A 12974-nucleotide genomic window follows, 5' to 3' on the forward strand; every position below is an offset into this window, starting at 1 on the left:
TTTTATTTAAGAAATTCTACCATAGTCTCTATTTTCTGAAAATGTTTTTTAGTCTTTAATGCATCTGGGATTTAATTTTTTTAATAGGCTTTGAGGTAGAAAGCTATTTTTCCCCCCTTTGGGAAAAATTGTCTCAGCGCCATTTACTGAGAGTTCAACCTTTCCCGAGTGACTTGTAATGTCATCTCTGCCACAAACCAAGTTTCCATGGAGCTAGTCTTCATCCCTCTTAGGTCTCCTCTCAGGACTCCCTTCCTCTCGTTCCTCAGACGTCATATGTCTACGGGTACCTCTAGCTTGTTGATCCTACAAGCATAAAGGAGCTGGAAAAATCCGCAGTGGGCAAAAACCGGTAGTTGCCAGGCCGTTATCACAGCGTCCCCGGACCTCGCCTGCCTCTCGCGGAGGAGAAAAACACTCTCGGTTCCAGTGACGGAATCCAGCAGGCGCCCGCGTCGCCAGGGAGTGCGTCACCACGCGCGGGCGGCCGGGGGCGGGGCCGGAGCCGAGTCACGTGGCTTGGTTGCCTACGCGCTGCTGGGCCGTGGGAAGATGGCGGACGGAAAGGGAGACGCCGCCACCGGGGCCGGAGCTGGGGCTGAGGCTTCGGCAGTAGCCGGCGCTGGAGAAGCAGCCGAGACTGAACCCATGGCTCAGGGTCATCGCCCCGCATCACCGGCATCGGGAGCTTCTGGACTGCGACCGTGTCTGTGGCAGCTAGAGACGGAGCTGAGGGAGCAGGAGGTTTCGGAGGTCTCATCTATGAACTACTGCCGGAGCTTCTGCCAGGTGAGGGGCTTGTCTGGCTGAGGGAAGAGGGGGAGGGCAGGCCAAAGTGAGTGGCCCCAGATTCGTTGCGACAGCCGGGTCGGACTAAAAGGCGCCACCGCGGTGTTTTGCCGCGCCCCCAAGTCGGGAAGGCCCCATCTCCGAAGCCAGACCACTGGCCCTTCTCTGGCACTGCCAGACTTTGGCCGTTGCCGGGAAGGGTTGCGCTGGACCAGGCGGAGATCCCGGACGGCTCCCGCGGTTCCCTGAAAGGGCCGTGCCCTGCACCCGGTGCCTGCGTCCCAGCCGGGTGGTTGGAGCGCCACTGCCCCCTGAGGGATTTGATGGCTTGTTCCTGCCTGGAGATAGATTTTTAGTAGAGTGCAGATCTTCGTACTGGAAAATTCGGATTTTCCGAAATAATCTGGAGAGATCTAGTGGGACCAGAAGGTTACCTTTGCGATCAGCGTCTTCTGGACGCCTCAAAGGTGTGACAGTTGGCTTTGAAAAGCGTCTAAGGCTCTCTGATGAGAAATTGCGAAACCAGTTGGTTGGTGGGCTTTTTGCTTGGTTTTTGTTGTTACTATTTTGGGGTGGTTTGGTTTTTGATTTTTTTTTAATATTCAGCCATTCTTTTGTCTTTTCGACATCCCTGTATAGAATAAGCCTTCGGGGTAAGCCTGCTACTGGTGATGTAGGATCTTTTAGTAGAAGAGGCTCGCCTAAGATGTGGACTCTCTTTGGCAGTTGTGTGGTCCGCTCTGAGCAGTGGGGGTCCTTACCTCTGATTGCATATTTATGGTTATGTTTAGTTTAGGTTTCCCAGATCACTTTGAGGTTTCTCTCAGTTTTCCTTACAAATACTAGGATTTGCCGTTATTATTTACGCTTCTGTTTGTTTATTAAGTTTTGGTCCCACCCATTTGCTCTCCACCTCGTGAATGTAAATCCTTTATGTTGGTATTTGATTCTTATTGAGTAGTTGGAAATACTAATAGTGGTGTTCTAAAGTTTTAGGGTTTTTCTTTGTAGTGGGCAAGGTTGGGGAGGAGATGGGGGCCAGTTTGTTCGGATGCTAAGGAGCAGAATCAGAGTTGAGTTTCCCTGAATGATTGCATTTTCCTTTTTGCTGAACCAGAAACATCTGTTTGAATGTAGTTTTGTCTTTCGTATCTCTCCTTTAGTTTATCACTGCAATTTTTATGTCCATAGCCTGCAGCATTTCTTTGTACTAGTGAATGTTAGAGTGCATTTGTTCTCTGCTGCTTTACTGCTTGTCTTTCTTTCTTAATACAATAATTCATTTCACAACAAACATTTGCTGACTCCAAATAATGATGCGAGCGGCTTTACTAAGTGTTGGACAGACATGAATGAGACTTGGCACTTAACAAGCTCGAGTTGGGAGGAAGGGGAGAAGTGATGATATTTCCAGTGCAGTTTTGGTAATTATGGAAAAGGAAGTATTGCTGTGGATAAAGTGTTAAAGGAGACCCATCATGAGACATCCCAATGTGAAAGTCAATGAACCAGTTTGAAAAAAAGAAATTAAAGGTTAATTATAGATTGTAATACATGCTAAGGAAGAACTAACAGAGAAGCCACTCTGGAATGAGTGGTCAAGAATAGCCTTTGATGGGATGGAAATGGATTATGTGGATGGAGGTGTAGGGGGGAGCCTTAATACCTAGTGCAGCCATGAAAGCACTCAGCACTAACCAAAAGGTTGGCAGTTCAAAGCCATTAACCTCTTTGCTGGTTAAAGAGGTGTCAGAATGAATTTGAAAAGATTAACAACCGTGGAAACCTTATGGGATAGTTGTGCTCTGTCCTGAAGAGCTGTTATGTATGGGTCAAGTCATCTCAACAGCAGTGAGTTGGAGGTCTATAGGTGTGGGGAGGACATACTAGTGCAATGAAAAGGTACACCAAATACTTTGGGAGAGTGGGTGTTTATATCTGGAAGACCAGTGGATTTTTTTTAAAATTTTTATTTTATTTTGTTATTTGTGTGTGTGTACTGTCAAATCAGATCTGACTGGTACAGGAGGAGATTGTCCCTCCTTCCCCGGCAGAGCATCTGGTGGATTCGAACCGTGCGCCTCTGGGATTGCGGTGCAGCTTCTTGCCACTAGGCCACCAGAGCTCCCCTAGAACAGTGGATTTTGAGTAACACTTCCAAGCTTGTTTTCCTGGAAGAATAACTAGAGTTAATTAATGTAGCCAATCAGATTGAAGCTTGTCAGAGTAAATACATGTCTATATAGTCTGCTTTATGCTTGTTAACTCTGATTTTGACTGTCTTAAGTCTTCAAGACACCTGGAAATTTGAGAGCTGAGAACAATTATAAAAAGAAAGTGCTTTTGTAATTTGCTTCTCCCCTCCTCCTGCATGAAATTGGGAAGTTTTTTTTTTTTTGCCTGAAAAATTCCCAGAATTAATAAAAAGTGTTTCTATGTTGTAATAGAAAGCACGGTGGATTGGGGTTAGTTGGATCCTAATTGTGACTTTTAGCTAAGTGACATTGTGAAAATAAATCTCTTCCTCTGCTCCAGAATGACGGGGTAGGGCTAGAGATACAGTCTGATTGTGAAATTATGTCTTATTTTCTGATTTTTATCTTCTTACTGTTGTTAGATGTTGGTGAGTCCGAAGAGACTCATAGCTGACCCTCCAGTGGGTTTAGAGCGGCTGATGGATTTCGGCCTGTCTTTAGCTCATCTCTTCACTACTAGAGCTCCAGAGCTCACGTTTATCTACTCATTATGCTTTATGTGAATTGTAGAGTAGAATTTGTGTACAGTATTTGTAAAAGTGTTTTTGTCATCATTTTCTAGTATTTTTAAAAACTTTATTACTCATTTTAATGAAAATTTACAGACTTTGGATTTCCATTCATCCATTCATTGTTGCACTTTTCTCCCTGCCCCCTCCCCCCCTTCTCTCTGAAAAGTAAAAGAAAAATTCTTTCATTGTTTTACAATCCCTTCCCCCAGGTCTACTCCACTATGAAGCCTTCGCTCAGGACTCCTGTCATGACAATAATACCTAATCACATATCCCTTTTAAAGTTTTCTCCCTCATCTGTTTCAATGCAGTATATATTATTTATCCCATCTTTCTCAGTCTCCCCTCAACCCTGATGTCAGTGCTATTTTACAACAGTGGCTCTATGCAGTATTTGTCCTTTTGTGACTGAGATACTTCACTAAGCATAGTGTCCTCAAAGGTCACCCATTTTGAATAATAATGCATGAGTTCCTTGTTCCCTTGTGTGAATATACCACAGTTTTTCTATCCATTCTTTTGTTGATGGACACTTAGGTTGTTTCCAACTCCTTGCTATTGTGAACAAAGCTGCGATAAACATGGGTGTGCATTAGTATATTTTTATAAGTAAAAAGACATTTTAAAATTAAAAAAAAAAACAAAACCCACACACACCAAAACCCAGGAGCTTCACCATCAGTTAATTTAGCTGAGTATTCTTTGTTTCACATTTGAAAGCTAGGATAAGATTTATTCATTCATTTGAGAAACTCTTAATTTTGTGCCTGATACTGTTCTAAGTGTGGAGATACTCAGACAGGATTCCTGCCCTCATGTTTTTGCGTGCCATCCAGTGTGTTTTGACTTGGTGTCTATCAGGCAGAGAAGAACTGCCCTATAGGGTTTTCTAGGCTGCAGTTTTCATGGGATCAGAATGCCAGGTCTTTGCTGTGATGGAACTGTTGTTGTATACCTTAGAGTCAGAACCAACTTGTAGCTGACCTTTTTGATGGGTTTTCAGAGGCAGTTAATTGCATGGGAGGAGATTGCCCATCCTTCTCCTGCAGAGCAGCTGGTGGACTCGAAGAATGTGCCTTTGGGATTGCAGGACAGCTTTTGCCACTAGACCACCAGTTGGTATTGTTAGTAGGTTCCAACTGCTGACTTTTTGTTAGCAGCCAAATGTTTAACCATTGCAACACCAGGACTGCTTTCTTGTACTCTAGGAACATATAATCTAAAGCTAATTAAAAAAGAAGTTGCCCTTAGGTGCCGTCAAACTGAGTACAACTCATAGCAACCTTATGAGCAACAGATCTGAACCCTGTCCTGGGCTCTGTGCCGTAATCTCATCACCCTTTGGACACTTTTGAGACCATTGCTGCAGTCACTGTGTCAGTCCATGTCATTGAGGGTCTTCCTCTCTTTTGCTGACCTTTTCCTTTCCAAGAATGATGTCTTTCTCCAAGGCGTAGTTTCCCCTAATAGCATGTGCAAATTGTGAGATGACTCTTTGCCATCTTTCCCTCCAAGTGCACTCTGGCTACACCTTCTCCAAGACATATGTGTTTGGTCTTTTGCCAGGCCATGGGATATTCAGTACTCTTACCCAGCACTGCAGCTTAAAGGCATCAATTCTGTCATTCTATGGTTTCTGGACACTAAGGTGCATCTGATACAGACCATGGTCTTTGCACTCACTTGTTATGCACCAGAAAGTTGGACAATGATTAGGGAGGATAGAAGGAGAATTGATGCCTTTGAGGTTTGGTGTTGGAGAAGAGTATTGAGGATACCATGGACTGCTAAGAAAACAAACAGATTCATCCTGAGAGGGTTAAACTGGGCTGCTCTTTGGAGGCAAGGATTCTGAGGTTTGGTCATGTTGTAAGGAGAGACCGGTCCTTGGAGAAGGACATCATGCTTGGTAGGGTGGAGGGCAGGCACAGGAGGGGAAGGCCCTATAGGAAGTGGATTGATTCAGTGACTGGGGTAATCGGGATGGGTGTGTTGGAGACAATGAGATTGGCACAGGACAGAGCAGAGTTTAGTGACATAGGGTTGCTATGATTTGCAAGCAGTTCGACAGCACATAACAACAACAACAACATGGTCTTACATGCATAGCAAGTGATTGAAAAGACCATGGTCTGATTCAAGTGCATTTTAGTCATCAAACTGGTATCATTGCTCTTCAGTAATTTGGAGCAGTCCCTGAGGGCCAACTTTCCCTGTGCAGTGTGTCTCCTAATCTCTTGACTGTTGATACCAAGAGTGTTGATTGTAGATCCAAGTAAGATGAAATCATTCACAGTTTTAATCTTTTCTCCTATCATGATGTTTGTTTATATTGATCCAGTGTTAGAATTTTTGTCTTTTTGATGTTGAGATGCAATCCGTATTGAAGGCTGTAGTCTTTGATCTTATGCAGCAGAGCTTCAGGTCCTCCTCATTTTCAGCAAGCAAAGTTGTATCTGCATAATGTAGGCTATTGATGAGTCTTCCTCTGATCCTGATGCCACATTCTTTTTCATAGACTCCAACTTCTTGAATAATTTTCTCGCGTATAGACAGAATAGTTATGGAAAGACAATACAACCCTGATGCATCTTTCCTAAATTGAAATCATGTAGTATTCCTTTTCTCTGTTTGTCCAAGAGCCTCTTAGTCTAGATTTCACAAGAGCATAATTAAATGTTCTGGAATTCCTATTCTTCTCCATGTTAGCCACACTTTGTTATGATCTACACAGTAAAATACCTTTGCATAGTAAATAAAACACTAATACTCTTTCGATTAGAACAGCACATCAGCAGAGAACTGCCGGAAGTCGAGGCTGGGTTTAGAAGGGGTCATGGTACTAGGGATGTTGTTGCTGATGTTAGATGGATCTTGGCTGAAAGCAGAGAATACCAGAAGAATGTCTTATCTGTGTTTCATTGATTATGCAGAGGCATTTGACTGTGTGGATCATAACAAACTGTGGCTGACTCTGAGAAGAATGGGAATCCCAGAACATTTAATTGTGCTAATGTGAAACCTATACTTGGACGAAGAGGCAGTAGTCAGAACAGAGCAGGGTAACACTGCATGGTTCAAAATTGGGAAGGATGTGTGCCAGGGATGCATCCTGTCTCCATACCTTTTCAACATGTATGCAGAGCAGATTATCTGAGTGGCTGGGCTCTAAGAGGAGAATTGTGGCATCAGGATTGGTGGAAGAGCTATTAACAATCTGCGTTATGCAGATGACACAACCCTGCTTGCTGAAACTGAGGAGGACCTCATGCACTTGCTGCGGAGGGTCAAGGACTGCAGCCTTCAGTATGGACTGAGGCTCAATGTCAAGAAGACAAAGATTCTCACCATGGATGACGAAGAGATTGAGAGTGTTCACAGCTTCAGTTTGCTCAGCTCCACAGTCAACACTCTTGGCACCAGCAGTCAGGAAATCAAAAAGCGTATCGCGATGGGAAAGTCTGCTGTTAAGGACCTCTCTAAAGTACTCAGGAGCAACAGTGTCTCTCTGGAGACTAAGGTGCGCCTGATACAGGCCATGGTATTTGCAATCGCTTGTTATGCATCAGAGAGTTGGACAATGACTAGGGAGGACAGAAGGAGAGTGGATGCTTTTGAGCTGTGGTGCTGGAGAAGAGTACTGAATGTACCATGGACTGCCAGGAAAACAAACAGATTCATCTTGGAGAGGATTAAACCAAGCTGCTCCTTGGAGGCAAGAATTCTGGGGCTTCGTCTGACATACTTTGGACATGTTGCCAGGAGGGACGGGTCCTTGGAGAGGGACATCATGCTTGGGAGGGTGGAGGGACGGCGCAGGAGGGGAAGACCCTCTATGAGATGGATTGATTCGGTGACTCGGGTAATCGGCATGGGTGTGTCAGAGGCAGTGCGGTTAGCGCAGTATAGAGCAGGGTTTAGGGCTGTTGTGCATAGGGTCGCCATGAGTCGCAAATGACTCGACGGCACATAACAACAACAACAACAATACTCTTTCAGCCAGGATCCACTTGACAACAACGATATTCCTGATGTTATGGCCATTTAACCCAGTTTGACCTTTTGGAAGTTGTCTATGTACTGTTCTAGGCTTTTTTGGATGATCTTCAGCAGTATTTTGCTTGCATGTAATATTATTGATACTATTCCATCATTTCCACATTCTGTTGGATTACCTTTCTTGGGAAGGGGAACAGATACGGATCTTGTCCAGTCATTTGACCAGGCAGCTGTTCTCCAAATTTCCTGGCCTAGATTGGTGAGCACATCCAAGGTTTTAAAATATGTCAGGTGGTATCCCATCGATTCCTGGGGCCATAGTGTTTACCAATGCCTTCAGTGCAGCTTGAACTTCTTCCTTCATTACCATTGGCTGTTGATCAGATGATACTTGTTGAAATATTTGGATAGAATTTTTGGTACAATGATTCTGTGTATTCCATCTTTTTTTTTTTTTTTTTTTTTTTGCGTTTCACCAGAGGCAATTTAATACCGGAGATTGATTACACAGGCTTGACAGGCTAAACAGCAGATTTCCATCTTTTAATGCTTCCTGAAAGCTGTGCTACCAAGCCGAAGGTGGGTGATTGTCATCTGTGGCCCTCAGCCAGGTTCAAATTGTCTTCCTGTCAAACATTCTTCTAGGTGGTATAGCACTGGTCTGTGCGTTGCTGTACAGAGGTAAATGCTGAAGCCTGTGACAGTGATGTGCCAATCGTGGTAATGGGCACCCATGGTGGACAGTGTTGGCTGGAGCTTCCCGACTAAATCTAGCCTGGAAGCAGGAGCGGCATCCACTTCCAAAATGGCTTGCCTCTGGAAACTCTATGTACGAACAGTGCTCAGGCTGTTCCTTCATAGGGTCGCTATGAGTCATCTACAACTCGAAGGCATTAAACAACAACAACAACAGTGCTTCCTGGATCATTCAAGATTTTGCCCATAGAATTTCTCAGTATTGCAACTTGTGGTTTGAATTTGTTTTTCAATTCTTCTAGCTTGTGAAATGCCAAGTATGTCCTTCCCTTTTTTTATTGCCCAATTCCTGCTCTGCATATTCTAATACTTCACTTTGCCTTTTTAAAATTTTTGCTTTGTTCAAGATGAGCTGCCCTTGAAATCTTCTGTTCTATTCTTTTATTTGAGTATCTGTTCTCTTTGTTTTGGCTTTTCAGTGCTCTACTGAAGGTTTCAGTCTCTTGTGACATCCATTTTGATTTTTTCTTTCTCCTCTGTCTTTGCAGTGACCTTGTTGTAGATGATATCCTTTGATGTTATCCCACAATTCATCTGTTCTTTGATCATTGATGCTCACAGTGTTTCAAACCTGTTCTTAAGATGATTTTTCAGGCCAGGTGGGATAGACTCAGGATCATATTTTGGTTTTCTTGGAGCTGTTTTAATTTTCAGCCACCACAGTCAGCACCTGGCTTGGTTTTGACTGCTGATACTGAGCTGCTCAATCGATTCCTTCCACAGATGTAGTCAGTCTGATTCTTAGGAAGTACATCAGATGAGGTCCATGTGTAAAGTCACTGTACTTTTTGAGAAAGATATTTGTGATGAATAAATCATTGAATATAGAAAATTTGATCATTCTGTTTCTAGCCTTATTTTTGTTCACCATGTCCATATTTTCCTATTATCATTTCTTCATTGTTTTCAACTTTTTTAAATATAATTTTTCTTTTATATTGGTTTACTTACAAATTTCATATACATTGTTTTTCACTCCAGATCTTTCCTATTTCCTTTACCCGCCCCCCCCATTCATTAAAAATTGTGTAACCCTAAGATTACTCTACCCTCCCACCCCCTCCTTACCCCTTTTGTGCTCCTTCCCTCCCCCACCTTAGATCTTCATACACGTTTTACTAGTTATCTATTTCTACAATAATGGTCTTACACAGTATTTGTCCTTATGGAACTGAGTTCACTTAGCATAATGCTCTCGAGTCCCTCCCAAGTTAGATATGTTTCCAGGTTTTATTATTAACACATCTTTATTGCATGTTCTCTCAGTTATGAAACATAGACAGTAGAGAGGCATTGTGTTAAGAGACTTGATCTGTGCTTTCTAGGATCCTTAACTGTAACAGGCATTTAGCTTAGAAACTTTGTCCTAGAGACTTTGATGTCTCCTGCAACAGGCTGGGACTAAATTCTTTCCATCTCTTGTAGCATTTAGAAGAAATGACGCTATCGTTGGAATTATGCTAAGTCAAGAAATGGAAGAATAAAGAAACTTACTTCCCTTTGGGTTTCTTTTCAAAAGTTTGTGGAAATGTTAAAAAAGAAGCTCCAGAAATCTGTAGAGTTACTAAGAAAATTATGCTTGAATTAAATCAGCCCATCAGAAGTTCTCACAGCTCCCTGCTCCTCACACCCTTGCTCCTTTACCCATACATGTGTGCAGGCTAGGCCAGTAGTGCTGATAGAACATGTTCAAACTCAGCCAATCTTTTCATTGACTCCTTCTCAAGTGACTCTCTCATCCACTTATCAAGTGGATGCAGTTGTTACCACGAGTGAACATACTTGCTAGTGTCATGTAACTTCCAGTCTTAGAAGGCTCTTGATAAGGCACCAGCATTAGAAGCCAAAAAATTGCTTCAGTTGTTAAGTCCAAATATTCCCCCTCCTTGTCTTTCTTTTGAAATCTCTTAAAAGAGTTGAGGAAGATCTACAAATATATTCAAATGCTGATCTCTTCAGAATACTGGGTGGAGCTTAATCTTTAAGATAGAAGTAGTTTCCACTTTTAAAGAAGTAGAGATCTTGGGCCTTGTCTGTTCATATAGGCATTAGTTAGTTTTGTACTCTGGACGCTATTGATGGGGGTAGTTAGTAGAAGTCAGACTTGTCCGGACTTATGCTGTCGTCTTGTTATGTGCCATCAAGTCGCCTGTGACTCATAGTAACCTTATGTACAATGGCTTTTTTTAAAATAATGCTTTTTTTAAATTCTTTTTTTTTTTTTAAATTGGGATGTTAATGAAAGTTTATAGAGAACTTGGATTTCCATTCATTCTTTGTTACATTTTCTTCCCTGTCCCTCCTCCCCACCAGTTCACTTTTCACTTTGGGGGAAAAAGAAAATTCTTTCATTGATACAGTGTGTGCTCCCCTCCCCTTATTATACAGCTCTTATTCTGGACTGTTGTCATGCAAATAATACCTAATCATATATCCCTTTTATACAGTTCTTTCCCTCATTCGTTTCAATGCTGTGTACATAATTTATCCCTTTTCTTAATTCCCCCCAACCCCCAGGGCAGTCCTGTTTTATAACAGTGACATTATGCAGTATCTGTCCTTTTGTGACTGAGATATTTCACTCAGCATAATGTCTTTCATGGTCACCCATTTTGTATATGTCATGAGTTCATTATTTTTCATTGTTGCATAATATTACATCATGTGAATATACCACAGCTCCTCTAGCCATTCATTTGTTGATAGACTCTTGGGTTGTTTCCAGCTCTTTGCTATTGTGAACAAAGCAGCAATAAACATGGGTGTTCATATATCTGCTTGGGTGGCAGATCTGGTTTCTTTAGGGTGTATTCCCAGTAGTAGAATTGCTGGGTCATATGGTATTTCTACTTCCAGGTTTTTGAGAAAGAGCCATACTGCCTTCCAGAATGGTTGCACTATTTTACACTCCCTCCAACAGTGAATAAGGGTTCCAATTTCTCTACAACCTCGCCAACATTTTGTTGTTTGCTTGAAAGAACGATAGAAGCCTTAATCTACAACATGAATAGTCAGTCTTCCAAGCATCCTGAGATACCTACAACCAGGAGAGGATAAAATAGATGAATGGGACCTTCTAAGAATCAAATCCCTATGCACGTTCAAAAACTTCTCCAACAGGATAAAAAGGGAAGCCACAGACTGGGAAAAAATATTTGGTAATGACTTGTCTGATAAGGGACTTATATCTAGAATTTATAGAATACTCAAATACCACAACAAGATAAAGGAAAACCAGTTGCAAAATGGGCATAAGATAGGAGGACACTTCACCAAAGACGACATGGAGATGGTGAACACATGAAGAAATGTTCAAAATCCCTAGCTCTGAGATGCAAATCAAAACAACTATGAATTATCATCTCAGCCCAGTAACAATAGCAAAATTCAAAAGAACAGCAAACAACAAATGTACAGTGGCGTTGAACTCTGCTCTGAACCAGTCTTAGTGTCTTCAGCACACCTATCCCTATTACCACTGTGACTGTATCAGTCCATCTCATCCAAGGTTTTCCCCTCCTACACTCATTTTAAAAATTTGGTTTGTCCTGATGGCAGCAACTTCTAAAAAGATTCACATTGACTGTGTTATCTTTTAGGAAGAAGCCTCTGGATACAGTATGAAAAGTAGATGGGGCTCTAAGGGGATAGAATGGAGGTAGGAGGCCAAGTGCAATAATAGTCTTAGCAAGATGTACTTAGAAGCAGTGTCTGTAGCAGGGAATAGAGACTGGGACTTGATTTGAAAGCTATTTAAAAGAGAATTGGTACACTTGATGGTTGATTTGGTTTAGGTATTTTTGAAAGGAAGGGTCAGAGATTTCTAGTTTGGGTAGCTGGGTAACTCTTAAAGCAAGTAAGAGGAAAAACAGGTTTTGGGGAAAATACATGAAGTTCATTAGGGACATGTTGACTTGAAATGTTTTTAGATCATGGTTATAAAGGAGCTTTACTAAAGTGTAATTGAAACTCTGAAAGAAAAGTCTATGAAAAGATAGATAATTTTAGGGTTTTAAGGGAGAAACAGAATTTGCAGCCCAAGATGCACTCCAGAAATCAAATATACTGTAAAAGAAATACCTCTTTAATGTTTTCATAAAAGCAAAGCTGTCACTTTAAGGACATGCTTGATGCAAGCCATAGTTTTTTCAGTTGTCTCTAAAGAAAGCTTTGGTGGCTTAGTGTTAAGGAGTTGTGCTGCCAGAGGCAGGTGATTCACATCCATCACTAGCTCTGTGGGAGAAGAATGGGCACACTACTCCTCCTGTCCAGTTTACTGCCTCTGAAAATCTGCTGGAGGATCAGCGCTGAATTGATTCTGACTGGACAGTATACACCAACAACTAAAACATACAAAAGCTGGATAGTATTAAATAAGGCAGAAGGGGGAAAAGAAAATAAAATTATACTTAGATTAGTTATATTCAGTGAAAATTGCTGCGTGACAGTAGGATGTGATAAGTTTTTTTTGTTTCCCCTCAGCTCCTTTTCTGAAAATATTGTTGACTAGACACTGATTTCACATGCAAGCAAGATTTTACTGAAGATTATCCAAAAATGACTGGAACCGCACATCAGCAGAGAACTACCAGAAGTCCAGGCTGGGTTTAGAAGGGGTCGTGGTACTAGAGATATTGTAGCTGATGTTAGATGGATCTTGGCT

General features: G+C 42.0%; 1 protein-coding gene across 1 annotated transcript in view; it reads left to right on the forward strand.

Moving 5' to 3' along the window:
* Window positions 1–552: 552 nt before the first annotated feature.
* RLF (rearranged L-myc fusion) overlaps window positions 553–12974 on the forward strand; it is a 132672-nt gene continuing 120250 nt past the window's right edge. The window contains exon 1 of the mRNA XM_006886503.1: window positions 553–789. Coding sequence (XP_006886565.1) covers window positions 553–789 — 237 coding nt within the window. The remainder of the gene's footprint in view (window positions 790–12974) is intronic.

This window comes from Elephantulus edwardii, unplaced genomic scaffold (assembly GCF_000299155.1).
Source record: "Elephantulus edwardii isolate Elephantulus edwardi_28Jun2011 unplaced genomic scaffold, EleEdw1.0 scaffold00049, whole genome shotgun sequence".
NCBI lineage: Eukaryota > Metazoa > Chordata > Mammalia > Macroscelidea > Macroscelididae > Elephantulus > Elephantulus edwardii.